Source organism: Buceros rhinoceros, unplaced genomic scaffold (genome assembly GCF_000710305.1).
Source record: "Buceros rhinoceros silvestris isolate BGI_N320 unplaced genomic scaffold, ASM71030v1 scaffold13588, whole genome shotgun sequence".
NCBI classification, from domain to species: Eukaryota; Metazoa; Chordata; class Aves; order Bucerotiformes; family Bucerotidae; genus Buceros; species Buceros rhinoceros.
In genome coordinates, this window is record NW_010425199.1 from 10,754 (window position 1) to 36,846 (window position 26,093).

General features: G+C 39.9%; 1 protein-coding gene across 1 annotated transcript; it reads left to right on the forward strand.

Annotated features, from left to right (window-relative positions):
* Nucleotides 1-3,660: 3,660 nt before the first annotated feature.
* On the forward strand, nucleotides 3,661-24,851 carry CCDC186 (coiled-coil domain containing 186). The gene is made up of 15 exons (XM_010141056.1): nucleotides 3,661-4,347; nucleotides 6,716-6,842; nucleotides 8,920-9,048; nucleotides 10,021-10,233; nucleotides 11,721-11,840; nucleotides 12,380-12,484; nucleotides 12,812-12,910; nucleotides 13,673-13,759; nucleotides 14,560-14,702; nucleotides 19,022-19,277; nucleotides 19,901-20,090; nucleotides 21,123-21,203; nucleotides 22,275-22,485; nucleotides 23,525-23,744; nucleotides 24,492-24,851. The coding sequence occupies exons 1-15, from the start codon at nucleotides 3,671-3,673 to the stop codon at nucleotides 24,573-24,575; spliced, it is 2,742 nt and encodes a 913-aa protein (XP_010139358.1). The 5' UTR covers nucleotides 3,661-3,670; the 3' UTR covers nucleotides 24,576-24,851.
* Nucleotides 24,852-26,093: the final 1,242 nt, after the last annotated feature.

Sequence of the window (26,093 nt, forward strand, 5' to 3'; positions counted from 1 at the left end):
CTCACTTGGCACTTTGCTATCACTCAACATACTGTGTGTGGACTTACCATGATTTGCTTGTCTGATGCATAAACAAGGCAGCAGTACGTAAAACAGCTGATCTGCTTGAGTCAGGATTTGTCTGCTTTGATTGCTTTTGATGCCTTCTGAAGGCACTATATTGTTGTGTTTCCTTAATGTAGTATTTTACAGGAGAGTGATACCACAACCTGATTAGTTCCCCGATTTTGGCAGAGTCACTTATAAGGATGCGAAGATGAGTATGAAATCTGGAAAGACGTGGAGCTGCTACAAATATGTATCTGGTGTCCAGATATTATTGGGAGTTGCTGTATTTGTATGTTTGGTGTGAAACAGTCAAATATACACGTTTCATTTCTACTAGCTGCTGCTAGGCTGGCAATGTTGATCATTTTAAGTTACTTTCACACAAACCCTTTTGCTTACAAAGCAGGAGCCTTTTCTTTAGTATCATTACTGCAGTTTTCTGTCTCTGGCCTTCTGAAGGAGGTGTCTGCTATATTCAGTTGCCTGAACAGGCACAACAAACTTGGCGTGAATATCTAGATGAACTTCCACTCACAGTAGCTCCACATGATTTCTTTGTCTTGATATTTCTGATGTGAAGATAGATTGTGGTCCTATGACGAATTGTTAAGTTTTATTTCTGTTTAAAAGTTAGTAATTAGAACATGAGAAACACTACTGTACAGTGACAGTAGGAAAAAAAACCTCATCTGCTTAGGTCATGAACAGATGCAGGTAGATTTGGGCAGGTCTAAAATCCAGTGCTCCAGAAGGGCTGGCCGTATTCTTAATGCGGTAAATTATATTCTGGGAGCCAGCCTGCAGGGAACACTAAATCATCATAATTTATTTTTCATGCTTTAACCAATTTGTACAGTCACTATTCAAATTCCCCATACGTTTGATACAAACCCAGCCTTGTCTGTGATTGGTACCGAGTGTAAGATATTATGAGTATGGCATTGGAGGCATTTTATTGCTCTGCAACTGAGTTACACAAGGAATTGTAATTCGCTTTCACATAGATTAATCTTTCTTTCCAGTAATAATTCCCAGTATGATTTACTGAAAGAAATAACATGGTAAGATGAAAATTTAGCATCCTTCCTGATGTACTGTCATAAGAGAGCTGTATTTTCACCTGTTGCTTTCATATGAAGAGAAATACCATCCCATTTGCTAACTGGAGTGGAGATTTGAGGTGTAGTAAGTTCGCATACCTGATTTTGCCACTCCTTTTCTTGTGGCAGTGGTGAACTGTGGCAGCAGGGCAGTGATGAGCAGCTTCGAGGCAGTAATATATCAAACAACTGCAAATTTTGGGGGAGTTTATATCACTTTAGAAAGTACTTTAGAAAAGGCTTAAAATGAGCTAAAAACCCCTCTCTGATCTTTCCAGAGCAAGTGTCAGGGAGAACTTATACCAGAGTAACAGCTATAGAAAAAAAAATGTGCCTCAGCTTTATGTTAATAGCCCCTTTCTACAGCTGAGAGTATGGGTTATAAGTTACCTGCGACAAGAGGGAACAGGTACTAGAAGGTGAATTTTTCTTCCCTCTTAACTGCATCATTTGCAAATTATCTTATGGTTATTGACTGTATGAAATGCACCAGCCTCAAAACATGGGTGGTTTTTAACAGCTTTTTAATTAAGCAGGAACTAGTGAGTTCTGCAGCTATCAAACTGAATGCTTTTTCTTGCAGTTATGTTCATTATCTTTGCTTGCAGATTGAAATTATGAGTGGGGGTTGTTTCTGCTTTTTGTTTTATTTTAGAATAACCATAGTACATTGTGAACTTTCATTACTAGCAGAAGTGATCAAAAAGTAGATAGATACTGAAAGAGCAATTGTTTTGACTGCACAAACCGAGTGGATAGATTTGTTGGCTCCAGTGTTGACCTAAGCATAAATCCTTTGAAGCAAAGGGTAATCAGGGATTTTATTAATATCAGAGAAGATAAGTTTGTAAACTGGGGAGTCCTTATGAAAGTTTCACATTGTATATAAAGACTCTCATTCACTGTCTCTGTTCTCATTCATAGCTTTCCTTACCATTTGCTTTCTTCATTTGTACTGGTTTAAAGGCTGTAGCATTTGAAACCATAAAGGAAAAGTAGTTTGCTTGTCACTTAAAACTGTGTAATTGTCATTTGATGATTTGTTGTCCAGTTGTGGCATGTTCCCTTTCATCCTCGCAGCCCTGTGCTCAGTGTCCCTTATGCTTTCATCTTGTTGGGTGACTGGTGGTTGTTAGTTTCAGGTACTGGTGGTAGGCTTTTCACTCCATGGTATTTCCTGGTAGAAACAGCTGGGCTGAGGCTGCTATGGTTTTTTTACTTATCTGATTTTTATACCTAACAGTGAAAGGTGACAGCGGTAGCAATTAGTCACAGACCTAATTGGATTAATGTTTTAACAACGTAAGCCTCAGTACTAAGTGTTAGTTAAGAAGGCAGGACTCCAGGAGTGGAGCCAGGCTGCACCAAGGGTTTCCTTTCAGACTGAGTCAAAGCAGAGGCCCAGGAGCGTGTAGCTGAATGACTTGGACTGTGTGACTGTGAAGAACTGCAAAAGCAAGTGTGAAAAGAAGTGTGGCAAGATGGCAAGGTTACTGCTTCTTTTGAGATAATTGTTGGAATAGCAGAGCTGAATTTATAAACAAAAAGTTTCCCTTATTCTTAAATAGTCTAATTTATCTAGTATTGGGGGATAGGATTGCATCTAAAAGTTATGACTGCTGTAATGAATTTCTCCTAGTGGAAATGATACAAGGGCTTCTTGTGCTTGCTTGCCAGCAGTCTTTCCAGACACCTGACCATCTGTGTTTCCTGAAAAAGAAGGTACAGCATTATACCCAGGCTCTTCCATAAGTGTTCTGGCTATTTGGATCTCAATATGGTGTCCTTCTAGCCGAACACTTTCTACATAGCTTTTCAACTCTTCAAGTGTTTGCTCTGCAAGCTACTTTTTGAGAGCACAAATCTGCCACAGACCATCTGTGCACTTCCAGCAAGGGATTTTGGCTGCTTGAAAGCAGATGGGAAAAGAGAATCTCACCCCCATCCTCCCCCAGCCCCTTCCTTTAGGTTGCTGAGTACAGAGGCATTTTGCTGTACGGGTGGTGAGTGAGCGAGGACGTGACAGTAAGGAAGTTGAATACTGGCTGGATGAGAGAGTCACCCCATGTTGTAAAAATTAGTAAGTCAAAACATATTACTGCTTTCAAATCAGGTATAGGAAAATGAAAGCTGTTAGACTCTAGATGCTTTTGTTGTTGTTGTTTCGTCTGAAGTGTTTTTTCAGAGGTGATTACTTGGAATTTTTGTGGATTTAAATGATATAATTACTAATTCTAAAAATCTCTGCTTTTTTATTATCTTGACATTTGCTGTCCCACTACTTCCTTTTTGCTATCCTTGATTTTTCACCTTTTAGAAAAACTTGTGTTGGAGCATTTACTTAAGGCAGGCTGGAAGACCAACAAACTCTGCATAGCACTTACGTATCTAAATATTTTTGCCCTTTTAATTTTACTTTCCAGTATCCTTTCTTTCCCCTCTCTCAATGTCTTTTCATTGTGATTTTGAATATAATGTGTTGTCTAATGTGAATTCTACTTCTAGATTTCCAAAGGAAAACAATGGAGGGGCATTTAGCAGAAACACAGAGTGTGCTGGAGCCAGTCAATCTGTCAGACAATGCCTCTTCCAGGTCTTCAGATAATGAGAAGTGTGATAAAACTTCTGGAATGAAGGACTGCCCAAGCATCAGTTATGCTGGAGATGATGCTGGTGTCTTGGAAAGGGAATCAAGGTTGTTGCCCTCAGACCAGGATTCAACAGCCGCTGACATAAGCGGCAACGGACCCCTGGCAGAAAGACAGGAGCAGCAGCGTGGAGGGGCAGACTGCAGTGCCAATACCTGCTCAGAGAGAAAGGTCGATGTATCCACGCAACCAGAACATTTATCTAGTGAAGAATTTGAACATCAAGATCCAAAACCTAATCAGAGAGAACAGTCATTAATGGAAATATTAAAGGAGCTAAGGGAGGAGTCTGACTTTGTGAAAAACTCAAGTGATAAAATCTATTCAGAAAGCCCTTATGACACAGACTGCACAAAGAAGCTTATTTCCACAATTCATCAGACTTCCTCACAGGAGGATTTGCTAAAGGAAATAGAGTCTGAACTCTTGTCTACGGATTTTTCAAAGGAACGAAAATTCCCAAATGGTGTGCGGAAGGGCGAACATGCCTTGGCTGCGTTTGAAAAATGTGTGCAAGATAAATACCTGGAGCAAGAACGAACTATAAAAAAGTGAGTATTTGAATATGCTCATCACAGTTGGAGGTTTGTACTGAACAATTTCAGTTGTATGTTGTATGCAGTTGCGTACAACATTTTGGTATGAAACAAGTAGTATCTTGTGAGTTGTTATAAGCACAGTTAATGAGCTTTTTAAATTATGTTCTTTAAGGGAGGAATTATTTCTGCTTGTGGTGTGTGCTTGTAAATAAAAATGTGTGCTTAGATCTCTGAATTCTTGTGGAATTTGGCAGGAAGTGAATAGCCAACTGTTCAGTTGAATAGCCTGCCAAAGTCTAGAAAATTAATGGTGATATAAAAATAGTCCAGGATTCATTCAGTCTATATATGTCTTCGGAGGAATGAATCTTTGTAATTACTAACGCCTGCAACGTGCCTTTTATTTATGAGTTTGAAATTGCTTGTTTCTTTTTGAAGTAGTATTCAGACTCTTGTCATAGTTTAGTAAAGCTGCTGGTCGGTTGAGAGCTGGAATGTCGTACATAGATAAACTATTGACTTACCACATTTTATAGGATGATTTTCAAAATGGCTTATGAACTTTGCTATAATAAACTGGGCTTAACAGTTCAATCAGGCAGTGTACTACATGAAGAATGTTTATATTCATCAAAAACCTGTTCGTTGGGTGATTTCTTGATTCCCCACTTGGCGTTTCATATTCTGTTACCCGTTCAGAAATGTTTTTTGCTATCAAAATGTAGCCTCTAACTTCAAATTTATTCCTGCTTCCAGAGCTGGGAATGAGTGTCCTGCACTTCATAGAAGGCCCTCAGATACCATGGTATGGGAGGACATCAAAGGGAGGGAAACCAAGCAGGGAGAGAGGTGCCCATCAAGGGAAGGATTCTCATGCACCTCACCAGTTAACCTTTGACAGGAATCATAAATGTGAGGAAAGTCATTTGATGACGGGAAAGCTTGGGAGTGCATGGTTAGGCATTCAATGATTAGGGAGGAGGAGGAGGAGCAGCGGGAACCTGAAGTGGTGGGTGTGTAGATAGATAGTCTTAATTCCAAGAAATCACAAGTTAACAAGTTACTTGGGTTTTACTTCTTTACAGTAAACTCAAAGGCAGGTCAGTGTTTTCAGCCATGAACTACTTACTTCCTTAGAGACAAATGTTTATATAGATATATATTATACAGGAAGTTTTTTATGTAAACATGTTTTTGGTCTCTTTTTCTGCCAGCTGCTATCTCAGCTGTGTCCCTTTGCCTTTTGGGCACTCACCTCAGTAGCGTAGAACTGCTGTGAAACTTAGTGTCTTTGGTCCAAAGTGCATTCTGGATTAGGCTGGTTTTGTCCTTAGTTTATGATCAGCAGAATTTCATGTAGCATAGCTCTGGAAATAGCCCAGTTGTCTCCTGTGATCAGATCTAAGATATACAAGTGAGCAGCAATTGTGTGAATTAATTTGTAAACCTGAAATACTCATTAATAGATTAAAAACCAGATCAGAAGTTCTAAGCTCTCCTTTGAATTCCTTATAATTTAGGAGACTAGTTTGTTTAGCGAAATATTTTTTTTTTCAAAGAAGGGGAGCTGAAGATGAAAGTGTATGTGTAAAGGGATTTAAATATCTTGTTCAGGTAAATGCATGCCTCCCAATAATTCGTGCGATTAATGGCCTAAAATATCCACCACTTAACTGTAGCTTCAAACATTTAAATACATCTGAGACTCTGTTTAGCAATTCTGACTGTAATTTCTAAGCTTTGTGTGTAACTATCTTCTATCACAGTGCTAAAAGGTCAGACTAAATACGTGTCATCTTCAGCTTGGGCTTCAAACAGGTGAGCTGCAAAGGAATGAACCATTGCTAAAAACCTGAACTTTAGGAGTATAAACATGGACACTGTTGTAGTCACATACCTACTTAGGACTTAAATAAAAATCAGGGTTCCATTCCTTACCAGGTTGTGAAAGGACTATGCTTGAGTACCTGTGAAATTAATATGATACCTCTGTGTTCCGACTTTTGACTGGGGCAGCTTTCTGACTGGAAATCGCTGTTTTACAAGTACCTTAAAATTATAACACTTGCAGTTCTGTAGTTGCATAGAGGTACCAAATGCTTCATGTCGTCATGGACCATAACAACCCCAAAATGCTGGAAACGAGCGATTTTCTCACACGGTGCTGATTGCTCACGTGGAGTTAAATTTCACGTGCACAAAGTAGGTCTGTTTTGTTTGTATAAGGCTTTCGTGGATTTCATTAGTGTTCCTGGCTGTAACTCCTAATAAATTTGCAGATCACTGAGCTGACTCCATATATCCCAAAATTAATAACAAACAAACAGAAAAAATGAATACCGATGTACCATGGTTTTAATCTCTTTATTTTTCTTTACAGATTGATTAAAGAAAATAAAAAACATCAGGAACTGATTTTGGAAATTTGCTCAGAAAAGGACAACTTAAAAGATGAATTGAAAAAACGAACAGAAACAGAAAAGCAGCACCTCAACATTATTAAACAGGTACAGATAACAAACCAGAAGTGCTGGTTGCTGTCTTGCCTGTCACTATTGCCACTATTGTCACTATTGCCACTGTTTAACAAGATGTTCTTCATAGCGTAGAGAAGGAAGGAATGCCCATCCTTATTACCCTAAGCTTTTTAAGAGGATAAATCTGCTTTTCCATTCCAAGAAATACTCATTGGCAAAAAGAGTTTTGTGTCTTCAGATAATCGGACTTTATAGGTTCACATCACTTCAGTGTTTTCTCTGTCTGGAAGTCTTTTCAAGTCAGGAGAGTTCCCATTTTATGGGTTGTACTGGCAGGTGGGTCTTGTGTAACTCGGCTTCTTGCTGGAGACAGTGTATGTAGAAGGCCTGTTAGACCTTTTCACAAAAAAGTGACCTGTCCAGCCTTTTATCCTGATAGGGTGATTTATTTCTTGTATGTAGACACAGAGGAAAGCTTAATTGTTATCTTTATCTTCTATTAACTACTACATCTGCTCATAGCAGTGGATGGGGGTGTAGTCACAGTTGTTGAACGTTAACAGTACGTGAAATGTCTATAGAGAGTAGAACGTGTTAGCTGGCCTTGCATGTTATTTCGCTATTACTGGTTCCTATATACAGGCTTTTCCCCAGTGAATTGTAAGAACATGTGACAGGCCAAAGAGGAGCACAGAGTGTGTGTTGGTGTAGGCTGGATGTAGTGAGGGAAGAACAGGTATCACATCAGATGTCACTGCTTGTCTGTTACAAAGCTATTTGCTAATGTTCCTGCATTGGTTGGCCAGCGTTAGAAACCGATTACAGCTTAGAAATTTGACCAGAGATAGCACTGAAAATACCAGTTTCTGATTGTCAGAGTACTGGTGATACTACCCTAGCTGTCAGGTTTCTGTGTAATATCTGTATCGCACAGAAATCTGTTCTCAAAGCAGTGTGTAGGGCTTGGAGTGTTCCAGAGGAAGGTACATGCAAGTGACTTCAGAAAATGCTGGTTTGGAGTGTAATACCTTCATATGGTAGTTGAATGGCACCTGAAGGTGTAAATTACAGTGAAACACCTGAGGTGTTTCACTTGCGATGCCAGAGTTTTCTTGTTGCAGTTTCTGAATTAATGTTTCCTGGTAGCTTTCAAGTAAACCAAAGCTTGGCTAAGCTCAGGAGTGTAAGCAAACTATATGTGCGTGCTTGTATGTGTAAAACTTTTTCTTATGGGCAGTGATTCATTTGCAAAGCTGAACAGGGTGTGATCAGTTCATTGTGTGGTAATAGATGCATTATAGGTTGTTCTTGACTTTTATGAGGCAGTTTGGAATTGCACAAAAGCATAAGATAGTGACCCTGAGATTGTACCTTTTCATACCCCAAAACCAAACCAAAAAGTTCTAACCTTTGTGAATTGGCTTTCCCCTTTCACCTGGAGAGTCATTGAGGCACAATTTGAACAACCTTTGGGCAGCGTTACAGCCGATGTAGCCACCGCTTGCTCTTGCACTAGTGCTGCTGCTTGTACTGGATTTGCGTGGCTGTGCAGTGAGCATACTCTGGGAGGTGTTCCAGTCGAACATTGGTAATTATCCTTCAGCTGGATCAGGGCTCTACCTGGTTCACTAGGCAGCTAAAAAAAGTGCCAGTATAATAACTAAGTGCCTCTTTATTTGCTGAGTTATTTTTCAATGAATCAGTTTCCAGTCCAGTTCAGTATGGATGCACATCTGCTTTGCTGACACGGAGGAGGATACGGCACAGAGGTAGCAACAGAAGGGTGGAAGGTGAAGCAACTTCAGAGAGCAGCCAGCTCTGCCCTGGCATCTCAGCATTTGCTGTCAATCTAAGTTTTTTGTATAGTAAATTACTATGCCTCGTGTTTTACTTGATTTGATGCATCTTCGGTCTCACTGGAGATGAGAATTGACATCTTTCATGCTTGTACTGTAACGCAAAGCTAGATGTTCATAGGGATAGTTGCAGCTTGAGAAGGGTAAATAACCTGTTGAAACATCTAATTCTGTGTGCAGTGTTCCTGCCTGTTCAAAACATGATCAAAGTCTTATTTCCCCTATAATTATATCATAATGTTGTCTTCTAGCTGGAAGCAAGAATGGAAGAGCTTAATAAAGAAGTGAAAGCTAGCAAAGACAGACTTTTAACTCAAGATGCAGCAGCTAAAAATGCTATTCAGCAGCTGCATAAAGAGATGGCCTTTCGAATGGAACAGGTAACATGGAAAACCTTTATTTATTGAACATCTTACGAAAAAGCTTGGTTCTTGTAGGAAACACGTAGCCTTGGTGGTTAGTTTACCAGATAAGGCAAAATTTTCCAAAATTGAAGCTACTAGTGTGCAGTTATGTATGCAGTTTTGATAGCTGGCATCAGGGTATTTCTAAAGAGCTCTTAACATTCTAGAGCCTGATAATGCTTTCAGTGGGTGTGTTTATATGTATGGAATTCAGCCCTCAAGGAAATCTCCCTTTCCCTGCCTGTAAGCTAATGTTGATCCAAAAGGGAATAAAAGCTGACAGTGGCCTTTTTTAGACAGGCTATCATAAAATTAAAATTTTTCTCCACTCTAGCACAAAACGTCTTTGTCTCATGTATTACTGAGAACTGAGATGATTTTTTTTTTCCTTCTTAGTATCATATTATGCCACTTATTTTCTCCATTGTATGAATTCTAAAGCTCATTGTCAGATGCCTTTTAGTATTATTTATTATTTGAAGCAGAATTTGTTAGTGCTGATGTGAGGAGAATCTGTAAAAATAAGCCAGTGAAACCAGTCCATGGGGTACTGATACTGCAGTTGGCACATGAATGAGGGAAGACAGAGGACTGGTATGAGTATTTTCAAAATTTTGTTACTAAAATTTAGCAAATACACTTCCTTCCTTCTGAAACAGGAATTATATTCCAAATGACTAATGTATTGATAATTCATTTCAGTTGTTTAGCTCAGAAGCTGCAGCTGCTTACATATATATTTGCCGTTACAGCACAATTGAGTAATTTCCTGTATCGAGTAATTCCAGTGCTTAAGTGGGATCTACTTGTTAGTCTTTGCAAAACTAGAGCTTTTGAGTCCTACTTTGTAGTGCTACTATACTGCAATGCTGAAAACGTCCAGCAGTGTCTTCTAAAAGCTAATTATTGAATTCACGATTGATTTGTTCTGTTTTAATGTTTTTCAAGGCAAACAAGAAATGTGAAGAAGCACGCCATGAAAAGGAAACGATGGTGATGAAATACGTCCGAGGGGAGAAGGAGTCACTTGACCTCCGAAAGGAAAAGGAGATACTTGAGAGAAGAGTGAGAGATGCAAACAAAGAAATAGAAAAGCATACTAATAAAATCAAACAACTTTCTCAGGAAAAAGGAAGATTGCACCAGCTCTATGAAACTAAGGTACTCTCTAAGTGTTGCTATATGAGTTGAGTGAATGATTAAAAGCACTATCAGAACCGCCTTATCGCTTGTTTGCTGTTGTACTTGGTGAAAGAAACCTGGTTTGCTGTATAGCTTGGAAAAACCCCTTTCCTCCATGGGAAGGGGAAGAAGTTACCGAGTTCTCCTTGTCATCTTTTTGAAGTTCTTTTTAATATTTCCCTGAATATTAGTGTGTGAAACGTGGCGGGGGAGGGTGTGGGTTTGACACAGTTGAAGACTGTGTGTTGCAGATGCCTGGATTTTGAGGAAATTTCTGGCTTGTTTGGATTTTTTAAAAAGGCTGTAATGGCATTAAATTATTGCAGTCCTTTTTGCTATTTTTCTGTGTTTTCACTCTATTTCCTCCTTTGTACTACTAAAAATTAGTAATAAAGCAATAGGATTTTTCAGGCCCAATTCCAAAAATTTGCTCTTCTCCTTTAGAAGCCAGTAAGATTCCCACCAGCATTTTAAATTATCCAGATCTTTTTGTATTGTGCTTCACAGCTGTGCCTCACTATTCTGTTTCATGTGAAAGATCCAAAAATTGATAAATTAATAGGATTCAGACTTGGATTTGGGCCTCTTCTGAGCAATTGTATTATACACAGAAGGAGCAGAAAAATATATCTTAATAAAAGTCCTAAAAATTATGCTTCCGAAATAAAAAAATCACTTCAGTGCCCTCTGAACATGAACAGGAAGTGGAAGCATGACTCAGGTTTCCTAAACAAACCTGAATGTGCTGTCTACCCTCACAACTCCTGGGGATGGCACTAGAGCCTGACAGCAGTTGTACTGCCCTGGTACAGTGCTGCTTTCAACTTTTTGGTAAGATGAGCCAATTGCTTCAGAAACACAGTTTGGAAATTTGGTTTAATGCAGTGATTTGTGGCTGCTGCTGTAGACGGAGATGCCAGCTGTGTGCTCCTGTTAGCATCCTTTCTTGGGGCAGGTTAGTGATTTGGCTTGCATACGTTTTGCTGTCGGTGCTCACATTAGTCTGCACCTGTATAGCTGGTAATACCATTCTGTTGGTGTCGTGATTTTTGTCTGTAGCCTTGTGTGATATATGGCCTTACCACTCTGAACCTGTGTTTCCTCATCTCTTTGCCAAAAAAGTGCAAAAAGAGGACTGTGCAGATTACCCAGGAGATATTTATTTTAGATCAGAACTCTAGTCTGTGCTTTGCCTTTTTAACAGATACGTAACTTTAATGAACGCTAACAGTAATGCAGCCTTACCTTGGTATTCAAACCAGAACAGTAATTGGTTTTTTGCACTGGATTATGGGCTATAAAATATCATCAGACACTCTCAAGTACGTGCATGCTTTTTCAAAATCTAGACATTAAGGGGGAAAAACCTCCCTGCATTTGACAATTGAGCAGGAGTTGTCTTGTAGAAGCACTGTAAGGATTAAATCCATAAAATCCATAAAATAAAATCTGTGAAATCTTCTTAGGATGGTGAAGCAACTCGACTCAACAGAGAAATAGAAAAATTGAAAGAAGAAATCAATTCTCACATTATCAAAGTAAAATGGGCTCAGAACAAATTGAAAACAGAAATGGATTCACACAAGGTTAGTGAAATGGTACTGATACTATGAAAATGTAGTCAGAGGAGTGTAGTTGCTGTACTGTTCACTTTTTACATAGTATTAAAATCTGTTTTCTGAAGCGTTTTTTGTTTAATTTGAATATCTGCAGTGAAAGTCAGAATAGTGCTCTTGAAGATACTGAAATGGAAACGTTGCAGGGATGTGAGAGGAGGATGTGTGGGAGGATTCTGTTTAATCTGCTGATCAGCTTCTAATTTGTTTTGGGGTTTTTTGTATGGATTAACTGTTGTCTTAGTTCAGTTTTTATGGAGCAGAGTTAAATCTATCATCTAAAAATGTGTATGGCACATAACCAAGAAATGCTTTTGTTGTGCTTTCGGTGGTGGAACAAATGAAATTACATAAAGTAATAGTTGAATTGAAGAGGAAAAATAACACTGGAGATATTTTTTTGTTAATTCTTTCCAGACTGAAATAGGAAACTTTTATTATGAGAAATGCATTTCCCAGGTTAAGTTAGATAAATGGGCCTAACCCATTATTTATTCCTGTTTCTGTAGGAAACCAAAGAACGGCTCAAAGACGCAACAACAAAATTAACTGAAGCAAAAGAAGAAGCAGACCAGATAAGAAAAAACTGTCAAGAAATGATAAAAACTTACCAAGTAGGCACATTTTCTCTGGTGGCAAAATTAGGATTTAGCATCTGAGTCTTCTTTTTCCTCCTCTTCTGTCTTAAGCTGTAGCAGGGAAGAATTATCCTGTGCAAACCACAAAGCTGAGATGACTAGTCGCTGGATTCTTTACTTAGAAAGCTGTTAAGTCAAAGAGAAAATGTTTGTCTTGATTGACAAGGAGTGTGGGGGTCTTGGCACATTCAGAATTATTAGATATGTGCCTACAGTGATGGATTCAGTGGTGCAAAAAGTTGTCTGCTTATCGAACTAGAAAGGGGAACTGAAACTCTATGTCTATTTATTCAATCCTTTTAGGAGTCAGAAGAAATTAAATCAAATGAATTGGATGCAAAGCTCCGAGTAACTAAAGGAGAACTAGAGAAACAAATTCAGGAGAAGTCTGATCACCTGGAGGTAGGTATGTGGTGTGTGGAGACAACACAGCTGGCAACTTAGTAGTTAAGAATGCCATGCCACAAATTTTTTATTTTGAAACTCTTTTTTTTTTAAGCTGCTTACAATTTTTGCCAAATACTTTTCTTACTGGCCTAATACTACCTTCCCGGGTGTCTGCCTCTGGCACTTTTGGAGGATGTTTATAGCTATTGCCTTGGAATGACTTTTTAAGAACAAAGTTATGGTAAAAATATGATACAATGAGGATAAAATTCTGCTCATTCATTTATAAACATGCATGTTGCTGTAGTTTAGAGCACAAACTCCGATGACAGGCAGGCCTTTCTCTTGACCAGTATTTTGCCAAGCTGTATGGCAAGGAGAGACAGGGAACAGCCTATGTTCTGTGTATTTCCTAGCCCAGAAGCTAACTTCTCTAATGATTTTGTACCTGCTCGCAGCTCATATGTGCATATACCATCTTCAGGGTTAACCAAGTGTCAGTTTCCCTAGACCTGTCCCCAGGGTCTGTTGTGGCATAGATTTGTACGCTAAAACCAGAGCCTAATCTCACTTTTGTTGTCAGTTCTTCTGAGAGTAGAGAAGCTTTTAGGCTTGTCTTTGCTTTTTGAATCAGTAAAACAAACCTTTAGGGTATCTCTTTTGCCTCAAGACCTCTCAGCTGTTGTGGTTACCTATATTGGCCTAGATTTTTTTGACGTCCCAGGAGATGCCATTGTCCATTTAGATTTCTCAAGGAGCTTCTCACTCTTTAAAAAGGTACATCATGCAAAAATAAAAGAACTGGAAGACTTGAAGAGAACATTTAAAGAAGGCATGGATGAGCTTCGAACACTGAGAACAAAGGTAACATGCTGTATTGGATCACAGTGGGGCTAAAGGCACAGTGTTGGGTTTTGGAAAAAGACTGTATTTAATCTGTTAATTATATTTTTACTTATTTTGGAATAAACCATGATTAGAGACTGGCTGGCATGGGAATAGAAGGGATAGGTAACTGTGGACTCTGGATACCCTTTCTTAGGGGCTATCAGTTGATCCATAGTTGATCAATAGTAGATCCATTTTGTTTTCATGGTGCACACCTCATTTGACTGAAAAGTTGTGAGAAACATTTTAGTAAACATCTTGTAAATTTAGTAACTTTGGAAAATGAAAAATACTTACAAACTTCTCTTGCCTGTGAAGCCAGTTTGTTTATGTGACCTCTGCTAAGGACTATGTCTGTCCGTAACTTCTGAACAGTCTACAGATGAGCCTGCCAGTCTCTCTATACAAAGCAGGGACTGAGCTTAACAGGACCTTAGAAAAAGGGAGGAAGACATTAGTGGTTGGCTTGGTAATTGGGTAATGATGTCTTTGGATCCTGGTCCATTAGACTGATAAGTTTGAGTCTTTGGACAAATCTAATGTTAATCACACTTGTTTAATTTGATTTAATTTACTTTTTTTTTTTTTGCCTGTTTATTCTTCTGACCGTATTTGATCTGAAATAGTTCAGATGTTGTTCCAAGAAGCTTGGAACCACCAAAAAATAACACAGGAGCTTTGAACAACAATGTAGAACATTCGATAAGAGTAATTCAGCTCTGAAATCTGGGATCATAAGTAGTTTCTGATTTTTTTTTTTTTTTTTTCCTCTTTAGGTCAAGTGTCTGGAGGATGAGCGTTTAAGAACAGAAGATGAATTATCCAAGTATAAGGAAATCATTAATAGGCAGAAAACTGAAATTCAGAATTTGTTGGACAGAGTCAAAACTGTCGATCGCCTGCAGGATCAACATCAGAGGTACAGTTAGGCACTTTGAGGGGTGATTTGAAAGATTATTGGAGAGGTGGAAGGATTTTCCTTATTGAAATTATTGATGCTTTAAAATGTATTGTAATTTGGAGAACATCTATCTTAAAGTGGTTTTTTTCTAATCTAAATCAATATTGCTAGTACAGGAGACAGCGTTGGGGCCTCTTTTAAGATGAGGGGGTTGGGACTGATAAATCTAATTCAACATCTTTCGTTATTAGAATATATGCTGCTTTCCAGCATACTCTATAGGAAGTTACCTCTTCTAGGAGTCTCCAGTGCTAGTTTTATTGGAAGATTGGGGAAAAGCAACTAAACTGGAAAGAGATTGCTTCAAAATTTTGATGGATGAATGGAAGTATTTAACAAAAAGAAATGTGTATATATATATATATATATATATGACAGATGCAGCGTTATTAAAGTTTGTTTCAGTTTTTTCGAAAAAGCATATTCTAGGTCTCACAGATTCTCTATATATATATATATATATATATGACAGATGCAGTATTCAGATAGTAGGAAGCACTGGTTTTTCTAATGGACTGGAATTCATTCAGCTGTGTCATGAATTTGCCCCTGTAATAATATGAGGGAAATAATCTCAGAGAAGAGTTGGGTTCGTGGACACTTCAGGAGTGTCTGAGCGTAGTCATGTACCATATGGACTAGAATATACAAATGCTGTGCAGTTCACTGATTCATAAAAGGAGATAGACAAATCTCAAATAGGCAGAACCACCCATGTGTCCCTCCTGTGCTTTTAAACAGCTCTTATTTATCACTGAAAGGTATTTCAGTGATTATACTCCTTCCTTGGGGTTTAGAGAATGAAGCTTTTTCCATTTGCTGGGTGCTGGTCAGCTCTTTTGGCACTGTGTCATCAGCCTTTCTAGGGTAACTGCAGTGTGTTAGAAGCAACTGAAGCTTACACTTCAATCAGTGACAGTTATTTTTTCACTTGGGATCATGCCAAATGAATTAAAATTACCGTGATCACAGTGTGAAACTACAAATGTGGTTTTTTTCCAGTTATCATTTTCTCTCAGTAATTGAGTCGTGCTTAAGTATCTGTCTCTCATTCACATTCAATTTGGATAATTTTATTTTCCAAGTGTCACTTCCAATGAACAAGGATAGCTGAACACTCCCTTTTATACACTTAAGGACTTCCCCCTTCCATCTTCTCTTCCTTAGACTAAAGAAACCTGCCCTCTCTATTCTTTCCTCAAGAAAACAGGTAAGATTTTCTGTGAATTAAGATGAAATTCCTTCCATTTGCTTTAAAGAAAATGAAAGACAGAAAGTTTATTTATTCTACACAATAACAGGAAAAACAGTAGTCAAGATTCCAGGATTTCTCTTTCATAGATGATAACGGAAATTTACTGGTCTGAATTTTAAATCTCTGTTTGAGATTCCACAACTTTAACAAACATTAAAGAATTACTGGAAACATGTTACAGTCATTCTAAAAGAGAAATAAATGACAATATGAAACTTGATGTAGGGATAATAAATGTTTGGGACAGTCACAACTGGGGTGTTTATGCCACCCATTTCCAGCTTCCAATACAGTGAGCTGCTGGGATCTCCCTGGGATCCCCGGAAATACAGATGGATTCTGCCCCTTCATAATGCCATTGATGGCATTATGGTACGCTGTGCACTGGTATCTACTAGGACCTTGTTCTTCTGTGGGTCTGATGTACCAGGCCGTTGGATCCACACAGTCCGGTAAACTCGATTGTCCCTTTCCTCCACCTGGCTGGAGGCAGGGCCCCTCTAATCCTGAGAGGAGTCACTCACTTCTTGTGAAAATGACTTAGAAGTCTCTTAAAGAGGATCAGCAGTAAACTCAGCACTCCTACTCTGTCTGGGGAATTTCTCACTGGAAACTGGGGCAGCATTTTTCTTGGGAGAATCCCCTTTCGTGATCGTTTTCTCTCACAACTCACATACTCGCATGTCTATGAGCAAAGTGGGTTTCCCATCGCTCTTCCTTATGTCTTCTCCATGGTCATGTAGGTAAAACCATAGGGTACCTCATGGTGTGTACCTTCTGTATTCCCTGCAGGGGAAGCACCTGCTCCTACCAGCTGGGATTCAGGACTGTACGGGTGGGGGTTAGGACATGTCCTCATTGAATCTCCAGAACTCCCAGGATAGTTCCTTCACAGCCGAGATACAGGCCCATAGGGAGGAAGAGAGAGATCCTTCACATTGCTGGAGTTGGCCAGCCACTTCATCCACTGTGTGTCCCTGGCCTTTGCCCAAGGTTGTTATTGCCAATGAGGTGGCATATGATGGTGCACTTTGTAGAAACTTCTGTCATATGGACAGTGTGAATTTGTCTTCATCTGGGTTGGTAGGTAGCTGCTGCCATTCAGATTGTTATAAATCACCTCCTGCACAGCCAAGACCCTCAGGTACTGGATACCTCTCTCTATGGTGGTCCACTTCCCTGGGTGTCATTCAACACCTTCCTTGAAGGAGTACATTTCCCTCATGCCTGACAGAAGTCACCTCCAGAGGCTGAGGGCTTGTTTCTGTTTTCTAATCACCTTGTCAATGCCCCCTTCCCCACCCAGGGACCCTAGCCGCGTGGCTTCCCTTCCCTCCATTTCCAAACTACTGGTCCTGTTATCCCAGCATCAGAGCAGCCAGGTAACAATGTGCTCACCTGGATGATAGCTGAAATCCTTTCACGTATCGCATGCCTCACTCAGGGATAAGGATCAGGTGATCGCCTCTAGCTCTGCCTCTTCGCCCTGTTCTTGTAATCACCATGGTTCATTTTCATCCCTCACTAAGCAGACAGATTGTATGGTATATCTCTTTTTATGTACAGAGGCGACTGTTACTGGCACAGGTTGGTTCTCTGGTTCAGCTGCAGCGCCTGCTGCAGGGTCTGAGTAGCCACAGTGCTTGTCACGAGGGTTGGAATAGCCACGGTGCCTCCTGGTCTCTTTTTAGGCCCAGGGACCTTCTCTTCCCATTGAGGGCACTGAACAATGTTGAGTGGGGCTTGGTAGGTGTGTGCTCAGGGCACAGCACATCTCAGGGACCTGTGTCTCTTTGGAGGTGCCTGGCTGACAAAATACTAAGCCTAAAAAAGACTGTAAAGGCACAGTGCAATACATTTGTTGTTATCCAGTGGCAGTGCAGTGCAGTGCTAGCTATCTTCTGTTGTAATTAACCACATGAACTCCGCATCTTGGTGGCTGGAAGGATATAATTTGTAGTAATGGAATGCTAGTAGAATTCAGTTACTTAGTTTTGAGAAATTATAGTTAATTTTCAGACTTATTTAGTGATTATTGGATTGCTTGAGCCTTACCTCAACTTGAAGAAACATCTTGATCTGGAAGTTGTTAATTAAAAGTGAATAGCAATTACACTGTCTGACAGGGAGTTGAGTGAGATGTGTGCCCTTCCTTTGTATAACTTGAATTTTATTTTTAAATTCAAGTATACACATTCTCTGTGAGAGAGAGGTGAGGGTTTTTCTGCTGATGTTGGAAGATAAGGTTTTAGAAAGGTGTAGAAAATCCTGTGACTGAAGAACTAATGAAATAATACTGCAAGAGCAAATGAGAGGAGGACATTTTTAGTCTGTAACTTTAACAGCTCTTTTATTTTGGAATGAATGTCAATCACTCTTTCTAAAATGTTGATTGTAACTGAAGTACAGCCTTTCTCACTCAAACAGATTGCAAGCGGTAGATCTAAAGTCTCCTAATGGGAGTGCTTCAGTAGAAACAAGAACTTGTTTTGTAGAGGGTTGGGGGAAGGGATAGTGGAGTAAGACAGGTCCTTTGAATCAGAGCTGCAGTGCTTGGATGAGGATGTTTTGGAAGTCGTATTGCTGTCCTGGAGAAGCTCAAAACTGGAGTATTTCCCCATGTCCTAAAGACAAGTCCTTTTACTGAACTGTCCACTTCTTGTTGGGATTGCAGGCCTTCTTCTTACCTACAGGATCTGTTTTGGAGGGTTTTGTTAATACCCTATACTGAAACTCATGAAGTTGACTACAGAGATACTGTCTTTCTTGAGGAAACCGATGACTGCATGTCCCATGACTGCATGTGGGATACAGTTATCTGTCACTACAGCACTGCAAAATGTTGTGAAATAGAATCTACAGACTCCCTCAGCATTTAAAACCATCCTGTGACTAACAGATGCCTCAGGGTCATTAATTGTTCCTCAGCCTTATTTGGTCTTGACCCAAATGCTTTTATTTCAGTCAGATTTCCTATCTTTAAGCTCAGGTTATCTCTAATAAGATACAATTGTTTTGACAGAGATGAACAAGAAATCAGTGCTTTAAAGGAAGAAGTAGATGGTTTCAATTCTCTGATTGCTGATCTCCAGAAGGACATTGAAGGTAGTCGGAAAAGAGAATCTGAGCTATTGCTATTCACTGAAAAATTAACCAGTAAGAATGCACAGCTTCAGTCTGAAAACAATTCCTTACAGAGCCAGTTGGATAAGCTTTCTTACAGCGAAAGAGAGCTGCAGAATCGGCTGGAGTGCGTTCAACAGACTAAAGATGATCTGGTGAGTACACTGTGCAGCTTGTTTGTGGCACTAGTAAGATGTCTGTTACTGATAAAGATGTGGCACTTGAATTCCATCTTGTGTCTTTACTTACCTGACCAAAATTTCTCGTTGAGTTTGCGCATTGCTGGAATAACAGCAGCGGGATATGAACACCTCGTGTTGCTAAGAGGAAAGAACTGGGGCACACTGCGTGAGGAGGTCTTAACCGTGTTGCTCTTCCTGTCTTTCTGGGAGTACAGAGTTGTTCTCTGCAACTGTCATTGAAACTATCAAAAGGTTGTATTTGTGAAATTTATTGCTGTAAACTGTTTGTTAGGTCCTGTTTGTACTATGAGACAAATGTAGTTTTTTTAACAAATTTATGTCGTGGAAGTCATGTGACTGCACTGTGCAGCGCTGCATGGCTCTGTACTGTATCGTGCAGATGTTTTGGAGACGGTTCAGGAGTCTTACTGCAGCGCTGCACTGTGCTGTATGCTCATCTGCAGTGGTAGTGTTTAGACTAATGTAAAATGCGAATGATTCTCAGGTGAAAAGTGCAGAGTTAGGGCTCTTGAGCATACAGTGTGGTTAGGCTGGAATTTTTTTGTGTATGACTAAAAATAAAACTATGTTTTCAGGCCACCAAGTTGCAGAAGGAGGAGGATCAGCGAAAGCTAGAGGTTGAGACGCTACAGGCTCAGCTGACTTCAGAGCAGAAAGAACTAACAGCGCTGAAGACCCATGTGGATGAACTGAAAGATGAACTGGCTACCCAGAAGCGCAAGCATGCAGCAAACCTGAAAGATCTCACGAAGCAACTTCAGCTAGGTTGAAATTATTTTCAGATATAACAAGTTGGCCCCATCTGTAAGCCCCTTCACAGGGCCTAGTAGAGACTAGGGTCCTGCCTGGGTATGCACACTGAGAGGGTATAGCCCTTCAAGCTCCCTAAAGAGAATGAGAGGGGGTGAGAAAGTTAGTTCTCGTGGAAATGGCAGTTACAGGAAACAGGCCTTAGTGTTAATTTTCAGTCCTAAATATAACTTCCGAAATGGGCTAAGACATTAAAGTAAAGGTTTATTTCAGAAGAGCTTGGTCTTTATTATCCTGTGACTACTGAAATGTCACTGTGGGTATATATGGATCCTGGTCTGTGTAGGAGTATGTTCAAAAGTTGCTAGAAGTTTCCTGGTTGCTGACTGTATCAGGAATTGCTGGTGAAAGTTATTTTTTAGTATATTAAACAGAGCGCTTCAGTTTTTAAAGACAGATATGGAAAGACTGATGACTAATTTTGTCAACAAATAGAAATTGAATACCCAGTAGATCTGAATGTCATCAAACTTGTTTGAAATATATTTGAAAGAAGAAATCCTGTTGGTGTTGTGCAAGACAAGTTCCATGTCTCTTTTTGTGCAAATATGACCAGCTGTGCGCTTTCCCTCTTGGTCCCTGCTGAATGAGTGGTGCTTCTGGTGCAAGGAGAGCACTCGGCACCCAGTAGTGATACAGTTACGAGGTCCAGGAACAGACTTGCCATTCTGCCATTTACGTGGCAGTCCTTATCAAAAGTTAAATCAAATTTAATCCCTTGTATGGCATTACCCCCTTCAGCTGGCAGCTCTGCAGGGTACAGGGATCATGGTGGATGTTGCATCCAGATGCTTCATGGTTAGGGGCAGGGAGAGGAGGGGGAGGTTTGGTTTGGGGCTTCTTTTGGTTGTTACCATTATTTTTCAGTTGTCAAGTGATGTTAAACTAGTGCAGATCAGAGACGATTCGAGTTTTTCTACATCGTGTAACACTGATTTTTGGTTTTTGATCTGCTGTTGGTAACCATAATTTTGTAATAACTTCTAGCACGGAGGAAATTGGATCAGATAGAAAATGGTAATTATGACAAAGAAGTCAGCAGCATGGGGAGCCGTTCCAGTTCATCAGGTAATACAGCACATAGCCGGGCTGCTAAAACAATCCTTCGATCTTCATAAGGTGTGCTGCTGTGAGCCTTCCTCTTTCTGTGGTGTGTGTATGTGCAGTGTGTGGGCAGCCTCCCATTAAAGCTGACAGAGTAGCCTTTAAGCAACAAAATACATTTGGCTGAATGCAACTTTAGGTGCTTATTCTTATTACTAGATTAAAGTTTAATGTTTATGATGTGTATATATTTTGGTTCTTTTTAAATGTCTGCCTTTTTAATTTTATTGCTTTTATGTTTGGAGGAAGCTCGGAGGACGCCAGTTTATAGGGAAACCTCTTAAATGCTGCCAGAGGCAACAAAAATGAACAGTGGCTTCCGGCACTTTGTAATTGCAGTATTGACCGTTGCAACTGTGTAAATGACATATCAATTAGTTTGTTTAGAGGCATCAGTGTATTTGGGTACAATTCATTGTAAATACATTGTGTAAATACATTGCTTTCTATCCGGTTAGAAGCAAAGTGGTTATCTTTAGCACTGAAAAGAACATCTGTGTTCTTCCTCAATATCTTTGGGTTTTAAGTTGTGTTAGTTCTGTCAGAGCATTCTGTAATCTCACTGTATGAGAGCGATAAATACTTAGAGCAGAACAGAAAGAATAGAAAATACTTCAAGCTCTAAGTGGTCAGTGCTGCAGTGTTGACACATAGGGCTTTTGTCAATCTGTGCAGTTTTCATAGCATTGTAATTTTAGTGAACTCCAAACCAGATGTGTTTAAAATCCGCTCAGCTTTGTCCACAGTAGTCTTATTGAATATGGAGGTACCTATTCAGGAATAAGCATTAGTGAAGCAAGCACACATGTACTAAAGGAACTGTGGCCGTGCTAGGGGACTGCCCTGCTGTCTGAGTATCTATCATTTACATGGACAAGGATTGTTTATGTAAAACCTGATACAAGGGAAGCTGACATTCTGCAGACAATATCCTAAGCTACTGCAATGTAACGAATGCATGCACTGCACTGGTGGAGGTGTTTTACCAGGTGTAAGAGCAAAGAGAGTTTTACCAATACTGTTGTGTTGGCGCAGGGTCCCTTAATGCGCGCAGCAGCAATGAGGATCGGTCGCCTGAGAATACTGGATCTTCAGTAGCTGTGGATAGCTTCCCCGAGGTGGACAAGGCCGTCTTGGTTGAAAGAATACTAAGGCTACAGAAGGCACATGCTCGAAAAAATGAAAAGATGGAGTTTATGGAGGATCACATTAAACAACTGGTGGAGGAAATCAGAAAAAAAACAAAGTATGTTCTGAGTTCTCTTCACACAGTTTTTCAGTGTTTTGCTGGTGCACTAGACAAGTATTCTGCATTTTATGTAAGACAAGGAATTGTCTAAATGAAAATATTTAAAACAAAAATATTGTGGAGACAGTAGATCTCAAAAGCGGGATTATTCTTGGGGTTCTTTTCCCCTTATCTTTCCTTAGCAGTTACAGTAATTGCTGAGTTGTTTATTACTAAAATTTTTCAGGAGTAGACTAGTGCAAGTGGGTTTTTTGGTAGCAAAGTGGTGAGCAGGTGCCTGATTCGAGGTGGACAGCTGCTGCTGGCTAACAGAAGAGTCCCTTCTCTTCTTGTGCTTTAAATGGTGCTGATGGTAAGTGTTTGTTTTGGAAGCAGAATCTGCGTAATTGCAGATGGTGGTCTGGCCGTGGATCAGACAGACAAGGTGTGTGAGCCAAAGGCGGTCAGTATTTAACACGTGAGACAAGATTCCACTTACATGAAAATCTTGTCTTTCAGGATGATGTCTGGAACTTCAGTTAGGAGGGGAAGAAACTGTGGCACATACCTTCGTCTGGAAAGCACGGTCTCCTGTTAAGGATAGCCTTTGTTTAACAAGCCTATACATTTTTGTCCATCTGGTACTATTTCACAGAAAATAATCACAGCTCGGGAAGACTCCTGAGCAGAGCAGAGACTTTGTGATTTTAGTCTGATCTGTAGAAAGCTTAAGGTTCCCTGTCTGGAATCTTTCAGCAAGGAAAAGGAGAGGCCTTTTTTTAAGTACCTTTTTTGCTCCAGTAGCAATATTACTTTCTGAAAATACTCTAAATGTGTACCTTGTGCCCATTGTTGTGACTCAGTGCATCTCCTGGAGCACTTTAGGTATTCCATATTAGAAATTGTGGGGGTTTAATTTTTACTAACTTTTCAGTCATACAGTACTGCTTGAAAATAAAATTCCTTTCACGTCAGGAATCTGAAATTGCTTAATTGTCTGACTTTTCGCTGCCTTGTAATGCTATGATGTTTTTTTTTATTTTTTCCCCCCACCCAGAATTATTCAGAGTTACATTTTGCGGGAGGAAGCTGGAACACTATCATCAGAGGCCTCTGACTTCAACAAAGTACACTTGAGTAGACGGGGCGGGATTATGGCATCTCTGTACACATCTCATCCTGCAGATAGTGGTCTCACGTTGGAACTGTCCTTGGAGATAAACAGGAAGCTGCAGGCTGTGTTAGAAGATACATTGCTGAAAAATATTACATTGAAAGTGAGTAGCTATGCCAGTTATTCTGCACGTTCTTGGGGTTCATCTACTGCCTGCAGAGGGATGCATGCTGTTAAAAGGGAGGCAGCAGTTCACAAGTCAGCTCATGGTGAATTGGAGCTACTGATAGCATTGGGTTAATCAAAGGGGTATGTAACACGGTCCGTGCTGAACCTCCGTTCTGGGACCCTTGTAATATGGTTGCACTCATGGCTGATTCTTGAAATAAATCCTGGACTGCCTGTGCATTCAGTGGGGATGAAGCCTCTCCGTGTTTTCCCCAGTCTTGTGGAGCAGGGGCATGGGCTAGACCTGCCTGTCCCTTTGCCAGCAGCTTGGGTGCCCTGGTGAGCTACTGGGGCAGCACGTCTGCTGCACAGGAAAGATGGCAGGCTGGGTAAGGTTGCGTGGGCTGCCAGTCAGACCGCAGTGTTGTGTGGAAGTTGGAGATCAGTTCCTGTAATTACTGTTCTCCTGGAATGCTGTGCTTTCTAGACAGCCTGTAGAATATCCGTAACTGCAAAAAAAGACTTGCTGAGAAATTTACATCCATTATTGAAATTAGCTTGCTTTTCTCTCGCTCTGTCTAAGAATTTTTGCTTGTTCTGGATACTTCAAAGTATCATACTGCTGACAAAAAAAGTAATTTTAACTTCTTAGTGTATTTTGTGCTGACTGATTCGTTTTCCTCGTATAACTTACCCCATCGTGTTTTGTTTTGTTTTCCCCCCTCGCCCACCCCCCACAAAGGAAAACCTTCAAACTCTAGGAACAGAAATAGAACGGCTTATTAAACACAAGCATGAACTGGAACAGAGAATAAAGCAGACATAACTAGAACTTTTATGAAATAACCAACATGAAGATGCAGAAAAGGCAGGTACTACAGACCACTGTTTTTTACGTTCTCCTGACGATTGATCGCCTGCCAGCACAAACATCGGGTGTTTTGCCTACGCAGCCTTTATCCATCCAGGCTGTCCTTACTGGTGTGAGAGTTCTGCAGGGTTTGGCATCAGCGTGGTTCTGTCTGCTCAGCACCAGCCTGAGGCGTTGCTGAGTTTTACTACACACTACATTTATCTAAACCTTTTCTAAGAAGTGACATACAGATGCCTAGCAGTGCGTACTATGCTTTGAGCAAGTTGAAGTGAGATTTTAATTTCTGCACTGTGTAATTAATCAGATGACGGCGCTTGAAAAAATAAAACCAATTACATCTTAGTTGCTGTTGAACATATCCAGTGTTACTAAGCTTTAAGGGCTTTCAGACGTTGTTTCATTTCTTGCATATTATTTCTGACATTTAGGTTGATTAAGCATTTTTGACAATGCATGGAAAAATGCTTTGTCACAAAATTTTGGTTTTTTAAGTGGTGGCCATGATAATGCTTATTTTCTGCTTTAGATTAACATTCAGCTGGTAAAACAACAGTAAAGCGAAAGGATTAAGGAGCTTTCTGACTCAGTTGTTGAGTATCTGTAGTCGAAACAAATGTCAATTCAACAAATTGTGTAAACCCTTGATCTTTAGACTTATGGATCTAAAGAAGTCTGGTATCAGGTAATTGGTTAATAAAGTTCTCTGGCCTTCTGTGTAACTAATAGCATTTTAAAAGTAGGAGTTTTACCTGCCCATTGTTACGTATGTACGAGTAGACATCGCAATTGCATCTGTTTTCAGAGGATCAGAAAACCTTTTTTTAAAGACAAATGGAAGCCAACTAAACTCTCTCATTAACTGTGGCTAGACCAGCTAAGTGAAAATAATAGTAAGAAATGGGAAATATATCTAAATGGAATTTTAATAAATTGGTTGGACTGTGAAAGTGGCACAGAAATCTGTGTGACTCCTTAATTTTACTGTTGCGAAGAGTTAGTTGGTTAAAATGGCAAGAATTGAGAGCTGTTATTTAGTTGTTCAGTGGCCGAGAGGGTGATGGAGGAAGAGTTATCAAGGTAACAAGATTTTGGTTAGTCACAACATCATGTTCACATTTTAATTCCAGGCTAAGTAATTTACAGGATCTGAAATATCTCTATTCCAGCAGTAAATGCGTAGATTTCTGTATTTACTGCCTTTGACCAAAATTAATTGACCAGATCACAGTGTAAATATATACTTCAGGTTTTTATTAAATACTTGAACTTCCTATCACCATGAGAAGCGATTCAATGTACATTTGCAATAGCAATGCTTTAGCTATTTTAATTGGGGGGAGGGGATCTATCTTACCACAGGCACCATTTGCATCTTACACGAAAGAAGGGGCCTGAATGTGGCAGCACCCAGGAGGATAATTTATCAAGTGTTCAGGTGACTTAAGGTTGTGCACTCCATTTCCAGGTGCT